Below are 22,400 nucleotides of genomic sequence, written 5' to 3' on the forward strand. Positions count from 1 at the left end.
GCCCAAAGATTTACTAATCTAATCACCGAGTACAGGGGGACTTCAAAAAGTTCATGGAAAAAAAACAAAATGAAAAGTTAAAAATATAAACACCATTTCTCAACATAAGCTCCATCAAGTTCAAGACACTTTTGTAAGCAATGGTATCAGCCATTTATTCCAGCCCTAAACAATTGAGGGGTCCTGAGGATTTAGCCATGTCAATGCAGTCTTTTTTACATTATTTACTAAAGAAAAAAGTGGGTGCCTTTTAAAGATTTTTAAAAGTAAGAAACAAAAAGGAGCCGGAAGAAGCCAAATTAGGACTCTAAGGTGGGTGCCTAATCATTTCCCATGAAAACTCTCAAAATATTGCCCTTGTTTGATGAGAGGAGTGAACGGGGGCACTGCCATGGTGAGGCTTTCCTGGGCATTTTTCTGCTAAAGCTTTGGCATTCTTAAAATATATTCATAATAAGCTGAGGTTATATATCACTCTTCGGCTCTCCAGAAAGTCAACAAGAAAAATGCCTTGAGAAATCCCAAAAACCTGTTGTCATGATATGTGCTCTTGACTGGTCTACTTTCACTATGACAGGACCAATTTCTACCTCTTGGTAGCCATTGCTTTGATTTGAAAGTCAGTGAAAGTCAGTGCTTTGTCATTAAGATTATACTGGTAAAGCCAAGTTTCAACTCCTATTACAATCCTTTGAAGAAATGCTTCAGGATCATTTTTTTTTTTTTTTGAGATGAAGTATCGCTTTGTCACCCAGGCTGGAGTGCAGTGGCACAATCTCAGCTCATTGCAACCTCCACCTCTGGGGTTCAAGCAATTCTCCTGCCTCAGTCTCCCAAGTAGCTGGGTCTACAGATGCATGCCACCACACCCGGCTAATTTTTGTGTTTTTAGAGGAGACGGAGGTTCACTATGTTGGCCAGATTTGTCTTGAACTCCTGGCTTCATGTGATCCATCCGCCTCGGCCTCCCAAAGTACTGGAAATACAGGCATGAGCCACCACTCCCAGCTAAATTATTTTAGAGTTTGACTCTTTTTGTTGACAAAAACATGTATATATAAGGTTCAGTCCCACCTGCAGTTTCAGGATCCCACTGAAGGTCTTGGAACATATCGCTCCATAGGTAAGGGGGACAACAGTAATTAGGTTCTAAATAATAAAATTCTATGTTGTTATAACGTTACCAATTTTGGGTTGGAATGAGAATTTGATTGTAATCATCTTCGAAGACAATTGTATTTTTATGCTAGGATATTAAGAAATAAAACCATGCCAAAATATTACAAAAACATCAAATGTCTTAATCTTACTGTATTATGACTCTAATTCCACAAACCCAGTGATACACAGTTGGGGGAAACAATCTGCTATTAACCCTCTGGGTACCTTTGTCTACCAGATCCGGGAAAGAAAGAAAAATACAATACGATAAAATAAAACAAAATAAACCCTACTGGGGAACAAAAAAAGGGGGAAGGTGGGTCTAGAATAAAGGCATGAATTTCCAAATACTTTCTTTATAATTACCTCCATCTGTTACATATACCATGAATAACTGAAATTACATGACTCTTAACACTGAACAAGAAAGTCTAATGGTACTGCAGATTTTAGATAGTGGTAACAATCTCACCAAGTTGACCAAGCCAAAAAGTAGTCCCACTTTTCTTCTCTCACCTCCTGCCCACCAATAAACCATGCTCCTTCTATTCACAGAGTTCATTTTACAATCTAAAAGCCTTTTAATCTACCCCTTCTCCATCCCTACTATCTTTCTCCAGGTTAGTTAGGACCTCAACTTTATATACTTGTCCTATTTCAACAGGTTTTTAACTTGTCTCCCAAATTGTAGCCTCTCTCAATCTGCCCTCCACACCACTGCCCATGAGCTTTCAAAAACTCAAACATGGAAGTGCAAATCATGCACTTTCTATTTTAAACTCCTCTGAAGAAGAGTCCCCACAATCTAGCTTGATTTACAAGGGCCTTCGTTTTATGACCCCTGCTAAAATGTTTCCAATCTCATAGCCACCACCTCAGTCAGGACAAATAACATGCAGATTTGTGAATAAAATACAACCTTACACATTTCTATGATTTTAACCATGTTTGCTTCTTCTGTCTAAAAAAGCCATTGCCATCTTTCCCTAACTTACTCCTTAATCAGGCAAATTTCTATCTATCCTTTAAAAAGCAACACTCATCTTTTTCTTCCAGAAGTATTATTTGACATATTCCCAAACCCAGAGTGAGTTATAGTTTCTACCACATGCTTTTGATATGGGAGCACTGGGAAGGGAAGAGCGTGGTCCCTTTAAATGATATGGAATGGGGGAAAGAAGTGCTGGGTAGAGGAGGGTGTGGTCCCTAGCTAGGGCTCTACCCCCACAAATCTAAGTGAGGACAAGCACTTCTGCCTTCCCGCCCAAATGCTGTGCTTTACAAGACCACCCTGGTCTCCTACATCCCCATCCTGGGTCTATAAAAACCCAAAACTCTCAGGAAGGACGAGACAGAAGCTGCTAGACGGCAAGAGGAACACATAGGTAGAAGACAAGTGGCTGGACATCAAGAGGACCTCGAAGGGAGCACGCAAAAGGAAGAGCACACCGACATATGCTGGCACATTAAGGTCACTGACCAGCAGGACTAGGTGGAGTTCGGCCGGGACAGTCAGAGGAGAGTTGGGACCACCAAGCAGCCATCTCCCTCTGGCTCCCCCATCGGCTGAAAGTTACTTCTACTCAATAAAACTTTACACTCATTCTCCAAGCCCATGTGTGATCTGATTCTTCCAGTACACCAAGGCAAGAACCCAGGATACAGAAAGCTCTCTGTCCTTGCGACAAAGTAGACGCTAATTGAGCTGGTTAACACAAGCCGCCTATAGACAGCAAACTAAAAGAGCACCCTGTAACGCATGCCCACTGGGGTTTCAGCTGTAAACATTCACCTCTAGACACTGCCGTGGGGTAGGAGCCCCACAGCCTGCCAGTCTGTATGCTCCCCTAGAAGTTTGAGCAGCAGGGCACTGAAGAAGCGAACCACACTCCCATCACACGCCCTGTGAGGGGAACAAGGGAACCTCTCCCATTGCACTTCCAAATGAATACTTACATCTATTATGTCATTTATCTTCTCCACTAGAATATGAGCCTACAAATGGCAGAGATCGACCACAAGTCGTGGTTTGATCCCTACAGCAAAGTAACCAGCATATGCAAGTTATTCCTGCCAGTGAGTAAATCAGTATCTTAGTTTTTAATAAATTGTTACACATTTTTCACAAAAGGATAATACTTTGTTGATTCAATTTATACAGAATCATTTCCTTATTATAGTCTGAATTACCTTCTGGACAATTAAAAGAACGTTAATAGTTAAGATAATATAGTAGAAGAGGTTGGCAAAAGCTCATTATATGCATCATGCCCAAAGTCACAACACTGAAGCAGAAGTTCTTCTTCCAAAGTGTATGTGTAGGATTGTACAGCAATAATGAAATCAGACTGTAGAGGCCATCTCATAACTAATAAGTGACAAGGCTGTGATTCTGACCCCAAGTGGGCACAGCCTTGTCACTTGCTAGTTATGAGATTCACGAAAGGCCAAGCACATTGGCTCACACCTGTAATCCCACCACTTTGGGAGGCCAATGTGTGAAGATCGCTTGAGACCAGGAGTTGGAGACCAACCTGGGCAACATAGTAAGACCCTCATTCTCTACAAAAAAACTTAAAAATTAGCTGAGCATGATGGTGCATGCCTGTAGTCCTAGCTACTTAGAAGGCTGAGGCAAAAGGACTGCTTGAGTCCAAAATTTCAAAGCTGCAGTGAGCTGCAATTGTGCCACTGCATACCAGCCTGGGATACAGAGCAAGACCTGTCTCTTATTTAAAAAAAAAAAAAAAAAAAAAAAATTCAGAAAGACTCATGAAACAGGTTAGCTGATACCAATGTCTTCATCTTTATAAAATGCAGAAAGCAGTATCTATGTCAAAGGGTTGTTTGAGGAATTAAATGAGATGACACATGTAAAATACTTAAAATACTACCTGGCACTTAGAATTTTGGTGACAAGGGGGCAGTGCATCTAGTAACACCAACAACTTCTTTCCTGGTGTTGCTGAACCACAAACTGGTTCAAAAACAGAAGGAATTATAATTAAAGCACAAAGGGTTTTTTAAAAAGTATTCCGACAGGCCGGGCATGGTGGCTCATGCTTATAATCCCAGCACCTTAGGAGACCTGAGGTAGGGAATTTGAGACCAGCCTGGCCAACATGGTAAACTCCGGTCTCTACTAAAAAAATAAATGCAAAATTAGCCAGGTGTGGTGACCTGTAGTCCCAGCTACCCGGGAGGCTGAGACAAGAGAATAACTTGAACCTGGGAGGTGGAGGCAGCAGTGAGCCGAGATGGCACCACTGCACTCCAGCCTGGGTGAGACAGAGCAAGACTCCGTCTCAAATAAATAAATAAATAAATAAATTGTGCCACAACAATTTCATTTACATTTCCTTAAATTATAGTACAGTTTCCAAAAATAAGGCCAATGGCAAGTAGTATACATATTGAAAAACTCTCCTAATACAAAATTAATTAAAATATTAGATGATATATTTTAAAAGGATCTTTATAAATGAATGGCTGAGCTGGCAGCAAAAGGAAAAGGGCTGAAGAAAAAGAAAAAGATAATAGAGGATGGTAAACAAACACCGAAAGCCACTAAAATACCCTGACTTAGGAAACAAATTAGGTACCACACAGAGTTGTATCCAAGATTTCCAACATAAATCTGAACCCCTGGGAATTCTGTCTTAGTAAAATGTTGGAATTTCCCCCAAAAAAACTAACAATGGAACTACCATATGATCCAGCAATCCCACGGCTAGCTATAAATCATAGGAATTGGAATCAAAATTTCAAAGACATATCTGTACTTCCACATTCATTTCAGCATTATTCACAATAGACAAGATATGGAATCAACCTAAGTATCCACTGAAGGATAAATGGACAAAGAAAACATGGTATATATACATCTTGAAATACTATTCAGCTTTTAAAGGAAGGAAATTCTGTCATTTGTGCAACATAGATAAACCTGGAGGACCTTGTGTTAAGTAAAATAAGCCAGGCACAGAAAGACAAAACAGCACGATCTCACTTATATGTGGAATCTAAAAACGTCAAACTCAAAGAATATCTATCTCATAGAAGTAAAGAGAACAACAGTGGTTACCAGAGGCTGGGGGAGGGTGTGGAAAGAGAATTGGGGAGATGCTATTCAAAGGGTACAAAGTTTCACTTAGACAAGAAGAATAAATTCTAGTGATCAATTGCAGAGCATGGTAACTGTAGTTAATAATAATATTATTTCAAATATTCATCAAGAAAAACAAGTGAGTGAGGTTATGGATATGTGGAAAAATCTATCATATCTCTAAAACCAGCTGTAGAAGGAGTCAAAAAATAAAATGGGGACACAGGCAATATTTGAAGAGGTAGTGGCTGAAAGTTTTTTAGTGCTGAAAGCAATAATCCCAATATGCAGAAAGATGAATAAAGAAAAATCCTATGTAGAAATGGAACATGCAGAAGAAAAAGATCTTTTAAAAGACATTAAGAGAGCTGTAAAACAGCTTCAATACAGCATCAAAAGAGCTAAAACAACACTAACAACTAACTTTTCAAAACTATACAGGAAAACTGGAGTCACTGAAAATTCAGGCCCGGCGCAGTGGCTCACACCTGTAACCCCGGCACTTTGGGAGGTGGAGGTGGGCGAATCACAAGGTCAGGAGTTCGAGACCAGCCTGGCCAACATGGTGAAATCCCTTCTCTACTAAAAGTACAAAAAAATTAGCTGGGCATAGCGGGGGGCACCTGTAATCCCAGCTACTCGGGAGGCTGAGGCAGGAGAATTGCTTGAACCCAGGAGGTGTAGGTAACAGTGAGCCAAGATCACACCACTGCACTCCAACCCTGGCGACAGAGTGAGACTCTGTCTCAAAAAAACGAAAAAAGAAAATTCAGTAAGAAGCTGGGTATAGTGGCTGACATCTGTAATCCCAGCACTTTGGGAGGCAGAGGTGGACTGACCACTCGAGCCCAGGAGTTTGAGACCAGCCTGGGCAATATAGTAAGACCTCGTCTCTAATTTAAAAAAAGAAAAAAAGAAAGAAAAAAGAATTAGCAATTAAAATTATTTTCAGTTATTTTTAATGGTAAAGATAAATTTTTATCACATGCATTTTTTTCACACATAAAGAATAATTTAAGTGAAAAAAATTAATTAAGACATCCTAAGTGTAGTGTCCAATTCTGAATCATTTTTTAATCCTGTTAACCACACTCTCATCCATGTTTTTCCACACAGTATCAACTACTGGGCCATCAAAAATGGTGGTGGTATACTATTTCTTAGAAGATTCTTCCACTGTTGTCTACAAACCCCATTTCTGCAAGTTTTGACATCACTTTTTTGACCTTACCACAAGATGTCAATGAAATGTTTTCAGTCAGCAATAAAAACTCCTTATTTCCTCAGATGGTCTATAAATGACTTGTCTACTGAAACAATAGGCTACAGCTATCTAATCATGCCAAGAGGAAAAACAACAAAGATGAGTATGCACAGGCATTGACAACCATATCATGACTACCAGCTGGCCAATGGAGACTTAAAATGGCATGATTATTACATACCTTGATCCAAAAATTTAAACAAAAAAGGTGCATCTTTGAAGGAACAAAAGCAGTATTGCTGGCCCGGCAAGGTGGCTCACGCCTGTAATCCCAACACTTTGGGAGGCCAAGGCAGGCAGATCATCTGAGGTCGGGAGTTCAAGACCAGCCTGACCAACATGGAGAAACCCCTTCTTTACTAAAAATACAAAATTAGCCAGGCGTGGTGACGCATGCATGTAATCCCAGCTACTCAGGAGGCTGAGGCAAGAGAATCACTTGAACCCAGGAGGCGGAAGTTGCAGTGAGTTGCTAAATTTTATTAGGTGGTAAAGATCCAAGGTATTTAAGGAAACATTCTTAGTTTGCAGAAAGGTATTTACAATATGAAGGACTGAAATATTATGTTATCTGTAATTTACTCTGAAATATACATATAGGAAGGAAAATACATATATATGGGGAGAAATATTTAAAATGAATGTTATAAGCCATGATGAAACTAAGTCAGGAAGGCATTAAAAAACCACTAAGCAAATAGTTGATGGTTAACTATCAACTTAGTTAAAATAAATACAGAAGACAGTGAAATGAGCTAAACACCACCAAAAGAAAGCAATAAAACAAAGCCAGAAAATGGGACATTCTATAAGACAATTGAGCTGGTCTCTTTAAGCCAGTGAGAAAAATAAAAACACAAAAGCGATAAGAGTGGAGGGAGACGATGCAAAAAAAAAAAAAAAAAAAAAAGACACCTAAGGGACGTACTCAGTTCTAACCTACAGTAGTCCTGGACTAGATAGTGGTTTGGACAAAAAGGCTGTGGAAGACATTTCAGAGTAAATTAGGTGAGGGAGAGAGGAGGAGGGGGAAGGGAGAGGGGGAGGGGGAAGGGAGAGGGGAAGGGAGAGGGGAAGGGAGAGGGGAAGGGAGAGGGGAAGGGAGAGGGGAAGGGAGAGGGGAAGGGAGAGGGGAAGGGGGAGGGAGGCAGAGGGAGGGAGGGAATAAACACAAAGAAAGAAGGAAAAAAACTAGAGATGATCGACAATGTCAAAATTTTATTCTTTAAAATTACTATTAAAATTGACAAACCTTTGACTGAAGCAAGGAAGAAAACAGAAGGCAAAACTAAGTATCAGAAATTAATTAAGAACCTAATTACAGGTGTATGTGACCATAAACAAATGTAGCAGAGATTTACAACATAAAAAATCAACTGGTAACTAATAAAACCAGTAGTATAAAATCTTCCCACAAAGACATACACCAATCCCAGAGAGTTTAACAGGTTGGTTTTATCAAATATTCACTAAACTACTTTTATAAGATTATATCTAGCTATTTCAGAAAATACAAGATGGAAACATTCCAAACACTTTTAATGAAATGTTTACAATATTGATAACAAAAGAAACAAAACTCTCATTAATTACAAAGGTAGGATAATCTATATAGAAAATTCAAAGTTACACAGTCAAATCACCCGTTAGTAAAAGTTAGTGAAGTTGCTTGATAAGTTTAACACAGAAAAGTCAACTGCTGTTCTATATACCAGCAGAGATAAAAAATAAAATTAAAATGGCAGAAATAGCAATAGAAGTGTAAGATGTAAAATACATTATTTATAAGATGCACAAGAACTTTGTGAGGAAGTTATAAAACTTCACTGAGAAAAGATGACAGCTTCTTTTTAAAATACAAAGCCAATGCAATCCAGAACCAACCCCTAAGAAAAAACCATTGTATAATTTATTTAACTTTATCTGATCTCCAGCACTACAGTATTTCACAAGACACTGACAAATCTAAGACTTCAAAACAGTGCTAACTGTTACAAATGCATTTATGATCTGGCCTTTGGCTTCCTTTCCCCCACGCTGAGTCCTATAATGCCCAACAACCATGCCAGGCTCTAAAAACTATTGCCAGACAAATCCTTGTTTTGTTGTTGTTGTTTTTAGTTAGTTTGTTTTTTTTTTGAGACAGAGTCTGGCTCTGTCACCAGACTGCAGTGCAGTGCCACAATCTCGGCTCACTGCAACTTCTGCCTCCTGGGTTCAAGCAATTCTTCTTCCTCAGCCTCCCGAGTGGTGGCTGGGACTACAGGCACGTGCCACCACACCCAGCTAATTTTTGTATTTTTAGTAGAGACGGGGTTTCAGTATGTTGGCCAGGATGATCTTGATCTCTTGACCTCGTGATCCACCTGCCTTGGCCTCCCAAAGTGCTCGGATTACAGGCATGAGCCACCATGTCCAGCTGCCAAATCCTTTTATTAAGGCCCGGGAGCTAAAAATGATTTTTATATAAAAGATTATCTAACCACCTACATAATAACTGATTTTGCCTCTTAGTCCATAAAACCTAAAATATTTACTGTTTAATTACTATTTTGTCCTATAAGAAAAAGTTTGTGGACCTCTGCTCTATACCAACAATGTGGGAGTTTCCCAAACACCTATTGCACTTCTGTGTGCTCCTCTCTCATTTCTCTTCTTGGAAAACTTGACCAGGTCTTGTATCTTGAAAACTTCTATTAATCCTTCCCTAAAGTTTCATCTTTTCTGCGAAGTCTTTCCTAATCCCCCACTCAGACTTTCCCATACCCCTTAAACAAAGCATGTGCACTTCTGCCTCCAGCACAGCCTTCAACACCTCTAATATATTACTTATCAAAACGTTACTATGTTTATGTGTAACCTCCTCATAGAAACATGGGAGAGGAGGAGCTATCTTACTCACCTCTGTATTGTTAAAAAGCCCCCATCAACAAATATAAAAGCCAGACTAGACTAAATTGTGTAACAGAAAAAGCCACCGGAAAGTCAGAAAATGAGAAGATTCCACTAAGTTATTCCACCACCTATTTGTGCTGACTTGGATGCTTTCTTCATCACCAGGATACATGATATCTAGTTCATAAAGTGAAGGAATTAGATAATAATTTCTAAGATGTATTCTGCTTCTAAACTTGTAAAATTCCCAAAGAATCTAACTCTTACTCCAAAATATACTGCCTTTTAACTTTTCTTTAAAAGATCTCACTCTCTTAGTCTCCTCTAGGCAAAAAAGTTTTTTAGATTTTTTTTTTTAATTCAGGTTAATTTAGGCATTAAACGTGAAATATTAATTATAGTTCTGTCTTTCCTACAAGCTCTAAATATTTTCATATTATGAAGCACTTCCAGACTGATATATTTAAATATTGAATATATTTGTGAATTCAAAAAACAAACTGGAATTAGAAGAAACTTGAGTTCTCCCACTACAATAATTCTCTCTTCAACATTTCTCTCCTACCTGACATTAACCCATAATCCCACATCAGTACAACACTGAAGAAAAAATAAACCCATACAGAAGAAAACCTCACCAATCAGGCCCAATTAGCAAAATAAGGTCAGCATAAATTCAGGGCTGGTAAGAAATACAATTTTCAAGCATGTGCTAAACCAGGCAGTAAAATAGTATTATTTAGACCTTTTTAGTGAATCTGTTTTAAGAGTAAGAATTATCTGTAATTAACATACCAAAAAATATGTAAATTAATCTATACAACAAACTGAAATATTAGGTTGGTGTAAAAGTAGTTGCAGTAATGGCAAAAACCATAATCACTTTTGCACCAACCTAATATTTCAGTTTGTTGTATAGTTTAATTTACATATGTTTTAATACTGCAGCAGTAATATTATAAAGCCCTCTGATACTTACATTCATATAGATATTATGTATGTTAAATTTACTAATCAATATTTTTGGTGTCCCAAACTAAATTTCAGCACAATCAAAACCTTTAAAAATTAGGGTTGTAAAAAATTAATGAATTGATCACTATTTTTAAAAACTGCCCCCCACAAATACTTTAATCAATGTACAAAAAAAAAAAACACTGCATATCTTGTAATAGACCAATTAGTTTTTCAAACTGAAATGCTGTTCTCCATCCTTCCATATTACCATAATGTTTAATCAATGGTTCTATTCAGATAGGTATCGCTTCCAGAATCCAAAACCTTTTCTTTCTTTTGTTAAGTTAAAGTGGAAAAAACTAAGAAAGTCAGTTTTGTTTATTTATTTTAGACCGTCTCCCAGGCTGGAGTGCAGTGGCATGATCTCACTGCAACCTCCGCTTCCCGGATTAAAGCGTTTCTCTGCCACAGCCTCCCAGTAGCTGGGATTACAAGCAAGCACCACCACACCAAGCCCAGCCAATTTTTGTATTTTCAGGAGAGACAGGGTTTCACCATGTTGGCCAGGCTGGTCTCAAACTCCTAACCTCAGGTAATCGCCTGCCTCCGCCTTCCAATATGTTGGGATTACAAGTGTGAGCCACTCCGCCCAGCCCTGAGCGTCTCTTTCACGCTAAAGAGATAACTCAGGGCAGGCAGCCCCTATGTAACTTCAGGATGGGGGCTGGTCACAGCAAAGAGCAAAGCATGATTAGACCATTAGCACATTTCAGTCCCATTCTCCAACCTCTGGGTAGAGGAAAGGGACTGAAGGTTGATTTAATCAGTCATGCCTACATAATAATGCCTCCATAAAAACCCAAAAGGACAGGGTTTGGAGAGCTTCTGGATAGCTGTACAAGTGGAGGTCCTTGTGTTGGTCCAGGTGTTGGCCTACCCAGAGAGAGCATGGAGGCTCCAAGCAAATTCCCACATGACCTCATCCTATGCATCTCTTCATCTGTACCCATTATAATAAACCAGTAAACCTGTTTCCTGAGGTCTGTGCCACTCTTGGCAAATTAATGGAACCCAAGGAGTAGGTCAAGGGAACCCTGATTTTTATATAGCCAGTTGTCAAAAGTTCCAGAGGCCTGCACTGGCACCTGAAGTGGGGGTAGTCTTGCAGGACTTAGCTCTCAATCTGTGGGATTTGAAACTATCTCCAGGTATTGTCAGAATTGAACTGAATTAGAAGACACCCAGCTGGTGTCCACCGCAGAACTGATTGCTTGCCAGGTATGCAGGGGAAAACCCACACACATTTTGTTATAGAAATGTTCTGTACTGTTGACAGCATAGGAGGAGCTGAATTTTTTCCTATATCCTCAGACCATTCATTATAAAAACATTAAGTAGGGGGAAGAGGGAAGAGCCCTAGAAGTAAAGTAACAACAGAAGGGAACATCTTCAATATAAGTCTACAAAAACCCTACAGCTAATATCACATTCAACAGTAAAAATTTAATGTTTTCTCCCAAGAAACAAAACACGGGTGTCCCCTTCTATGCATTGTATGAGAGGTCCCTGCCAGTACAAGGCAAGGAAAAGACTAAAGGGCATCCACAAGTAAGAAAAGAAAAAATAAAATTTTGTTTATTTTCAGACAGCATAATGTATGTAGAAAATCCTATCTAGAGCAACATTACTAGAACAATATAATTTAGTAAGATAATAGGATACTAGATCAGTATGCAATAATATAAGAGCAATATACAATTAGAAACAAAATTTTACAACCACTCCAATCACAATAGCATCAAAAAACAAAAGCAGGAAAACTTAAAACATATGTGGTAAAAACTAGAAAGTACTGCTGTTGAGTCTTAAAGAAGGCTAATAGAGGGTGAAATATGGCATATTCACGAACAAGCAAAAAAATTTGTGCACAAATGTTCACAGCAGTATTATTCACAATAGCCAAAAAGTGGAAACAATCCAAATGCCCATCAACTAATGAAAGGATAAACAAACTGTGGTATATTGATCTAATGGAAGTGTTGAGCAGGATATAGAAAAACTGGAACCCTCACACATTACTGGAGGGAATGTAAAATGGTACAGACATAGGAGAAAAAAGTTTTGGCAGTTTCTCAAAATGCTAAACACAGATTTACCCTATAATCCAACAATTCCATTTCTGAGTACCTACTCAAGAGAACTGAAAATATTACAGCATGTGAATTATACTTTGATAAAGCTTAAAAAAAAACCCCAGAGATTAGAAAAGATATTTTCAATACACTTAAAAAATAATATATATGTCTAAAACTTCTACACAGTGTTCTCAAAATCTCTGCATAGGATGACTGTTGAAGGGCTTTCCCAGACAAAGCCAATCTATGAAGACTGGAATAAGAACCTACTTCAAAAAAAAAGATAAAAATCCACAAAAAATCTGAAACGGCAATTCAGATTAAAAAAACCTCACTGGTCAATAAATTTAAAAGTAAACACGATGTAAAAGATCATGCACTGCCTAAACTAAGATAAGAAAGTGGATGATTCATTGTTTCACTGCTATGCACTTTCATTTAGTTAAGTCTTTCAATTAGGTAGGCCTTCTTAAAAATTGTTAGAGTTCATCATAACTTTCCCATTACACCTTCCCATTTTAGCCTGGTATACACATCTTTAGCCTTCTTTTACTCCCAGGTACCAACTTTAGAAATGAAAACCAAGGAATCATTTTGTTATTGTTATTTGTTTAGTTTTGCTTGATTTTTTACTTATCACACTTCCATCATATTTGACCAGTAAAATGTGTCAGAGGAATCTAATTCTTAATAAAATATAAGGATATTCATGTAAGATAGCACAAACATAAATAATACTCTCTCCCCTTTTCTAATACCTTTCCCCTAGAAGCAATATTTTTAAGCAATTAATCAAAAAAGGCAACTTCAATTCATTTTGAGTATAACTGGCAATAATCTGTCCAAAACATAAACATGAAATTGGCATGCAAATGTGCACTAACCTTCCAGTAGTCAGACTGTAAACTGTAGTACCTCTGGTATGCAGATAATGCTGGAAGAAGGAAAATAATTATGAGTCATAATTATGTCTCACTTTAAAGTCAATAATACACTTAACAAACATTATAACAAGATTCCCACCATACCACCTCCAATGGGATAGTGATATTTCAGACCAAACAACTTAAAAATCTGGGCCCCCCTCAGAAGTTCAAGAACGTAAAACCATGGTCAAATCTCAGATCTGCACTTAAACAGCAACTAGGCTAACCCCTTGGATCAACCTGACCTTCCTCAAAGATCAAAACTGGTAAAGGATTAAGATTTTCCAAGGCTACTCCAGAATGTTCTAGATTATTTGTTCTCACAAGAGACCTCACTTCCAAGAATGGCTAACAACTCGATCACCTTAAAGAGCAAAAGAACTATTTCTTCTGTGTCGCTTCCTATCCTACAATCAACAAAAACTTACCCCGCAATTACCTTTCTCAACCTCAATTATAAAATAGGACAACCCATCCACCAAATCCATCTTGAGGCATAAAAGGTTCTGAAAAACTTAAAAGTAGTTCCTGTCAAACTCAAAATTCAGTGAAGTAAATGTAAAAAAGTAAAAATTACATATATACATTACAATTGGTAGAGACTGCCCTTCTTAAAAAACAAAATACTGATGAATAAACCCCATTCCATACCAATTAAATCAGAATATCTTAAGGCAGGAGGCTAAGCATTTATTTGATCCTTCAAGTACAGGTACGACTGAGGGACACCCTAATGACAAAGGCAGTAAAATGGAGTCTGAAGCAGGATTAAAAAGTGGCAGCAGCTCAGATACATTCTAATATGCTGGGGATGTTTACAGATGAACCAATTTATGAGCTTTAGATATTGGTACAACAGAAGCAAACTGCAAACAGTACGTGAAATGCTTTCATAAAATTAAACAGGCAAAGAAAGTTAAGAAAAAAATTGGATGTAATGAAGAGAACTTGCTCTAACAGATATTGGAATTATCATAAAGTTGTAAGAAATGGAATCGAAAAGAACTGAAAGCCCAAAATGAGAACTTTATATAGGAATTAGCACAGTATATAGGTGGCATTTCCAATCAGTGGGGAATTATTAATGTAATCAGCACCCAAGTGTTTATAAGTAAGCAAAAAAGTAAAATTTCTAACTCAAATCATATACTAAAATAATTCAATGACTACATTAAAATATAAAAAGAAGCCCATAAAACTACTTACTAGATGAAAACATGAGGGGAATTATATTTTTTTGGTCAGCTAGAAAAGGATTTTTTTAACTTGTGGTTTACAATCCACAAGCTAAGATATGGAAGACCACGATAAAAACTATTTGAGAAGCAAATGGTTCCCTCAACTCTCTCACTCAATCCTTGATATTGTTTAGGTAATATGACCAAAAAAATAGAGATTCTCCAACAAAAGGCCATGGAGATCATATTCGGAGATCCCCAATCACATGCTCAGAGCCTCCAGTTCTCAATTATTCCAATAGTGAAATATGGACAGCTAAGAATTATCAGACATCTAAAGAAAACCTCTAACCAAGGAGACAAAAGCTAACACAAACAGAAAAAAAACAACCTAAAAGAAAAAATAATGATTATACAGGGGAAAATATACTTCAAAAAAATTCTTACTAGTCTTAAATAAGGGAAAATATTGTTTTCATTGAGGGGGTGGATATGCAGGAGAACAAACAGGATGCTCTAGAAAAAAAATTAAATTCAGTAAAGTATGATAGGAGAAACACATAATTCAATAAAAAGATTAAAATGAAATTTGAAGAAATCTCTCAAAAAATAAACAAAAAGGACACAAACAGAAAAGCTGTGTCCTGAAGGTCTAACATATCAATAATGGAGCCCCCAAAAGAAAGAATAAAAAAAGAAGAAGAAAATTCAGAAAATAATTCCAAAAAAAAAATCCCAGAAAAGAAGGCTATGAGTTGGTAGTTTGAAGGGTCCTACAACAAATGTGTAATTCTAGAAATAAGGCAATATAACAATGTTTTCAAAATTCTGAAGGAAAATTATTTCCAACCTAGAATTATGTATCCAGCCAAACAATCTATTAGGAAAGTAAAATAAAGGTGTTTTCAGATATGCAAAGTCTCAAAAGAAAATTATCTCCCAAATACCTTTCCTGAAGAAAATTCTGACAAATATGCTCCCGTTAAAGCAGAGTATATACCAAGAAGGAAAAAGATATGGTTTATTGAAAACAGGAGACAAAATAGAGACAAGAGGCCATGGGAATACCCAAGATGAGGAAAAAGAGCAATCTCAGGATAGCAGCTATGCCCCAGATCCAGGTCACTGAGGCTTATCATTAAAATTCTGCTGCCCTTGTAACCTCTTCTCAACCTGAGGACCAAATATCCAGATAAACCTGGCCCAGATTCTTAACTGGGCTTGGCTTTTTCTTGACCATGTTCTGATGAAGTTTCTATTCTCCCTTCTATATTCTACAAAATAGATGATGTGAAGGCTCCCAGAAGTGTTAAGTGTTCTGCTTTAATTTACTTTTGTTAAGGGGAGGGGAGGGGAACACAGAACATCACAGCCAGACATGGGTTACACCTACAGAGGCAGGGAGGCGGATGCAACTGGAGAGAACACAGGATGGTGGTAGCAGTACCATTCTATTTCTTAAATTGTATAGTAGGTAGACAGGTGTCAATTTTAATAGTCTTTAAATCATATATAGGTTTTTAGACATTCTACTTAAGTATAATACACTGCTCAATTTAAAGGGAAAAAAGTATTAAGGATAGGAAACTAGCAAAAAAAAAAAAAAAAAAAACACTTTGCAACATATTGCATGTTACCCTTCACTAGTGACCAAGTTGTTTCTTCAACAAAGCAGTAAATAAAACATTATCTTCTGATTATATATGAGATGCTGAATAAAAGAAGATTTACCAAAAATGGAAGTTAATGCTTTCTAAAACTCTATATGCAATGTTTTCATACTGTTTATTGTAAATTGCCAAAACATATATAAATACCATATAAATAACATTCTGAATATGTTCAAATTACAGAAGCATTACCCAAAAATATCATCACATATCTGAAAAAGTAACTTTTACATATGAATAATGCTCCTCTTTTTTGCATAAAGATGATGTCAACCAACTTATCATTGGACGGACATTAGACTATGAGAAATTTTTCCAGTTGTGGTGAAGAATTAAATTTTAAGCCATCCCCCGTTTCCTAGTTCTTCATGTGTGACGGGGTAGCTAGTTCATAAAGGTCATTAATTAATGGTTTTCTACAAAGAAAAGCAAACCAAATTATCAAACTGGCTGAAGAAAACAGTCAAGCAAGAGTTTGTGTAGTCAGTGGTGTGGCTGACATTCTCACATTCATTTCCAACTACACTCTCATCCCCATTATTGATTTGAAAGAATTATCAGTTTCCTGGCAATCTCAGTGATTGTTTTAGCCCAGAAATGGGCACACGCGCTCAGGTGGCCCAATCACCACTGATTTATAGATGACAGACATGGAAAAGGTTCTCTGTCTACTAATGGATATGAACAAAGAAGCATATATTACCAACTGCCACCACAAGGGAAGTATCTTAGGATGAAGCCCACAGAAGAAACACACTGAAAGTAACTGGCTCCTTCTAGACTTCAAACTATGCCTAGAGAAAACCCCACCTATGAGCTTCCTATTATGTAAGGTAATAAATGTCCTTATTGTTTAAGCTAGAATCAGGTATTTAATACTTGTGCCTAAAAACATTCTGAACAACAGAAGACTTGGTTCCTGAGAATTTTGTGCAGTCACTATACCAAACCTGGAGATTGCCCTTTTAATGATATTATAGAATTTCCACAAATTTGGAGGGCATACTTCCAATAATTTGATAAATGATATATATCATCTGGCTTCATTAAAATTCTCTTTTAGGATTGGCGAGGCTTTAAAAAGACAGTATGATGTTTTTTGAAGCAAATAAAACTGAGGTATAAGAAGTGCATGTGATGTGAAAAGATGTTACAAAAAAAAAAAAAAAAAGAAAACAAAACCCAAAGAAATAAAAAACTAAAGAGAAAAAAATTAAAAAAAATTTTAAAAGAAGTTCACGTAATTATCAGTTGGGAGAAGCATGGCATCCATACGAAAATATGGTGAACTGAGAAATAAATATGAATGTTCAAATTCAAAGTCACAAAGTTAATACTCTAAATGGTAGGAACAGATTTGTAATTGACCCATTTCTTCCATGGGCATTTGTTCCATTTCTTCCATGAGCACTCTTTCTACTTGTTTACACATTTTATCAACAATTATACTCTACTCTCATTATACTTAGCATCTTATTTTAGGAAGATCTTAACATACCGTTTCTTAATCAGAAAAACACATTATTAAAACTTTAAAGGTACAGTATACAAGTACCCATCACCAGAGTCTCTCTAGTAATATCCTTTTGACCAAAGCACATTCCTTATTCCTAATCTTAAAGTTACTTATCCATGAAAACTCCTAGTCTACTGTAACTAGAATTTTCTAAAGTCCTTAATACAGAAGGAGAGAAATCAGTTATTTGGACATCTTCATAATGCTTAAAGCCTGTTTAAGAATGATTACAGAAAATAGATTAAAGAAGTGGAAGATTTTCAAGAAGCCAAACAAAATCTATGATTGGAAAACACACATGTCATGTTCTTATACTATAAATATTCCAAATATTCCAGGATGGAGTATTGTCATTTGACAGACAAAACACAAAAAAAGAAAGAAAACTTTCCAAGCTCTAACTTAAGGCTTCTCCACGTTAGCAGCTCTTGGCATGTAACTTGCCCTGGCCATTTGGAACTGCTTAAGAATTGAAAAAAACAAAGCAAATTTTGCCCAAAAGTGACAGAAATGCAACAAATGACCAACTACTTGAAGGAAGGAGGAATGGAAGAAAAATCTATCACTGGCTAGAATTTCGGGGAACTTATAAATGGGAAAACTTCCAGCTCACAAATACAAAGAAACAATTTTTAAGAGTTTCAAGATTTTCATATTAATGTCAGGAATGATTATTATACTCCTCTAATTTCTTACTTCTGAAATTCTTACTATCTATCCTTTAAGTCTCTCACCTCTAATTTCTATCTGTTTATACTTTTGCTATATACTTTGAAGTAATCTGCTACCTGATATTCTAATTAACTAACTTAACTCAGTGACTCTTTTGCCTATAATTTACCACATATTTATAGATATTAATACATATTTTCTATTAATTAACTGCTCCTAAGATCCATCACATATATTTATCTGAATATATATGCTTATGCATATATATATTATATATGTGCATATATATTGTGCCCAGGGTTTTGTATCTCTCAGGTTGTCCTCCAACCCACAGAAGTGAAATCACTGCATCATCTCCACAGCTGAAGGCTTATCTGTCTGAGAGCCCCATCAGCCATTTGGCTTAGGAGGTTAATGGGTTAGCTTTAGAATTAGGGGTAAAAGGAAGTATAGTAGACACCGTAAAGAACCACTCATATACCACTTCGAGAAAGAACTGCTGGGAGTCCAGCTTGCTGAAAGCCTCTGTGAAATTCGACAGAACCTACTTCAGCTGCAGAGAGCCAACTTGTCCATGATCATACTTCTTCCCAGGCTGGCCCATATTCAATATGGAATAATTGGAGTATAAAGGCCTGGCTATCTTGACCGAACTTGGTATAGCTCTCAAGGGCCAGTGACTCCAGAGCTTCCCATGAAGTTAGTAAAGGCTGCCACAGCTTAATTTCTCCCTCTGTCCAATACTGGTTCTATCCTCCACCTTCCCAAGCTGTTGAACATAAAGGAAACTCCTTACTAAACATCTTATATGCTACACTCCCTCCTGAGGAACAGAACCTACAACAACAGGCTGAATGCACTGAGCCTCTATTTTCCCACAATTCCCTACCCAATTACTATTTTAAGACTTAAAATAAATTCCTATAAGCAAAATGACCAAATAAAGTGACAGAACTTTTTTTTAAACTCTTCATTTATATCACCAGCCAGAAAGGCTAAGAAAATGTTTTACAAAGCTTTTTTTCCTTCTGTATCAAATTCATCTGAAATAACAGAAAAGATAAATGATTACCAAATTATACCATCTTCAGACCAAAATTTTTTTTGGAATTCTTATAAGACAGAAAGTAGATGAGAGCAAAATGACAATTAAGGGTAAGAAAAACCACAGCCCAAAACATACACAAAACAGGTTCTACCATTTTCTACTGTAGAAATATAAGCTTTTTTTTTTCCCCCTACAAGGAACTAAACTCAAGAGGAACACCAAGCTCAGGAAACTTTCCACAGAAAAGATGACGATGAATCAGGGCAAATAATTACAGGGCTGTCTTCAGAAAAACAAGGCCAGGAAGTCGCCTATGTACATATACCTGAGCAGTTCACTCACAGAATTACATGTTTATTATATGGTTTATTCCAGGGAAGTTATGGTTTATAATGTGTTCTCTAAAAATAAGTATCTATTTGCCCAGGGTTAGTAGTTCTCTTATTCTGTACTGGTTCCAAAGAGAGGAGGAGGAAGCAGCCAGAGGTAACGAACGTCTCTATAAATTGGTAATCTTGAGAGTATGAGTGTGTGTTGAAGAGGACCTGAGAGGGCTATTAGAGACCGATTCTAGTTTTGGACTTGCAGAAAGACAGTGAAGAGAACAGATAGAGAATTTTTTTTTAAGTGGAAATGTGCCTTAAAAAGCCTCAAAGAGGATTTTTAAAAATAACAAACTACATCTAGGAAATAACAGAAACCACCAGCTTGAATATTAAAATATACTGAATATATCTGCATACCCCCGCATTCATTTTCTCCTTCCGCTTCCCCCTACTACACATTAATCAAGCTGTTGACTACTTATCAATGGCCAGATCATCTACATAACACTAAACAAAGCACATGTTTTCAAGGACTTAATCCTTAGATTATCCTTCTCTTCTCTTACTAGATTACTCTCACCAGCTACTTTGCTAACACAGTCTAGTTGCCACATGCCCTCCCTTCTAAAAAAAGAAAACACATATCCAGGATGAATGCCCCTGATTCATTACCTTCATATCCAAAATTTTTATAAGTGGCCAGGCACAGTGGCTCACATCTGGAATCTCAACACTTTGGGAGGTTGAGGTGGGAGGATGGCTGGAGCTCAGGAGTTCAAAAATAGCCTGGGTAAAAAAGCAAGACCTCTGTCTCTACAAAAAAATACAAAAATTAGCTAGGCATGGTGGTGTACACCTCTAGTTCCAGCTACTCAGGAGGCTGAGGTAGGAGAATCATTTGAGCCCAGGAGCTTGGGGCTGCAGTGAACTCTGTCTCAAAAAAAAAAACAATTTATAAAAGAAAAATAAAGCTATAGTCATAGTCTAACAGTGTTAAAAGTTAAACGATTTATTGTTTAACAACCACTAAGTAGCAAGTACATACAGCCCCATATGTAAACCACCTAATTTTCAAGTCTAGGTCTCTCTGTACATGCTCTAAAATTAGCATGTCCTCCAACTACATAAAGGTGCAGCAATAAAAAAGTAGCAGATTGTACAGAATTCTACAGGCATACCTCGTTTTATTGCACTTCGCTTTATTGTGCTTCACAGATATTTGCGTTCTTTACAAACTGAAGGTTCATAGCAACCCCGAGTAGAGCAAGTCTATTGGTGCCATTTTTCCAACAGCCATGTGCTCACTTAATGGCTCTGTGTCACATTTTGGCAAATCAATATTCCAAACATTTTCATTATTACTGTATCTGTTATGATGACCTGTGATCACCAATCTTTAATGTTACTAATGTAATTGCTTTGGGGAATCATTAACTGTGCCCGTGTAAGACAGTTAATTGATAAATGTTGTGTGTGTTCTGACTACTCCACCAACAGGCCATTCCCTGGTCTCTCTCCCTCTCCCTGGGCTTCCCTATTCATTAAGCCACAACAATATTGAAATTACGCATATTTAATAACCCTACAATGGCCTCTTAGTGTACAACTGAAAGAAAGGGTTACACATTTCTCACTTTAAATCCAAAGCTAGAAACCATTAAGCTTAGTGAGAAAGGCACTTAGAAAGCTGAGACAGACCAAAAGCTAGGCCTCTTGTGCCAAACAGTTAGCCAAGTTATGAATACAAAGGAAACATTCTTGAAGGAAATTTGAAGTGCTACTCCACTGAACACACAAAAGACAAGAAAATGAAAACAACCTTACTGCTGATATGGACATGGTCTGAGTGGTCTGGATAAAAGATCAAACCAGCCACAACATTCCCTTAAGCCAAAGACCACTCCAGAGAAAGGCCCTAACTCCTTCCTCGGTTCTATGAAGGCCAAGAGAAGTGAGGACGCTGCAGAAGAAAAGTGTGAAGCTACCAGAGGCTGGTTCATGAGGTTTAAGGTAAGAAGCAATCTCCATAACATAAAAGTGCAAGGTGAAGTGGCAAGTGCTGATGGAGAAGTGTAGCAAATTATCCAGAAGATCTAGCTAAGATTATTGATGAAGGCAGTTACACTAAACAACAGACTTTCAATCTCCATGAAACAGCCTTCTATTGAGGAATATGCCATGTAGGACTTTCATAGACAGGAGAGTTATCAACATCTGGCTTCAAAGTTTCAAAGGACAGGCTGACTCTTGTTAGCAGCTAATCCAGGTAGTGCCTTTAAGTTGAAGCAATTGCTCATTTACCATTCAGAAAATCCTAGGGACCTCAAGATTTATGCTAAATCTACTGTCTGGTCTCTACAAATAGAAAAACAAAGTCTGGATGACAGCACATCTGTTCACAGCACAGCTGACTGAATATTTTCAGCCCACTGTTGAGAACTATTGCTCAGAAAAAAGGGTTCCTTTCAAAATATCATTGCTCACTGACAATGCAACTGGTCACTCAAGAGCTCTGATGGAGATGTACAAGAAGATTAAAGTTGTTTT

The 22,400-nt window shown here is 37.3% G+C and overlaps 1 protein-coding gene across 16 annotated transcripts in view; it reads right to left on the bottom strand.

Annotated features, from left to right (window-relative positions):
* KDM6A (lysine demethylase 6A) overlaps nt 1-22,400 on the bottom strand; it is a 202,961-nt gene that overhangs the window by 101,015 nt on the left and 79,546 nt on the right. For all 16 annotated transcript variants that reach the window (XM_012448175.3, XM_012448173.3, XM_012448172.3 and 13 more), the window contains one exon: nt 13,402-13,451. Coding sequence is in view for 14 of the 16 variants with exons in the window: in XM_012448173.3 (XP_012303596.1) it covers nt 13,402-13,451 (50 nt within the window). In the remaining 2 variants the exon portion in view is untranslated. The remainder of the gene's footprint in view (nt 1-13,401; nt 13,452-22,400) is intronic.

The sequence above is a fragment of the Aotus nancymaae genome, unplaced genomic scaffold (assembly GCF_030222135.1).
Source record: "Aotus nancymaae isolate 86718 unplaced genomic scaffold, 86718_ANA_hifiasm-v0.15.2.pri h1tg000058l, whole genome shotgun sequence".
Taxonomy (NCBI): domain Eukaryota; kingdom Metazoa; phylum Chordata; class Mammalia; order Primates; family Aotidae; genus Aotus; species Aotus nancymaae.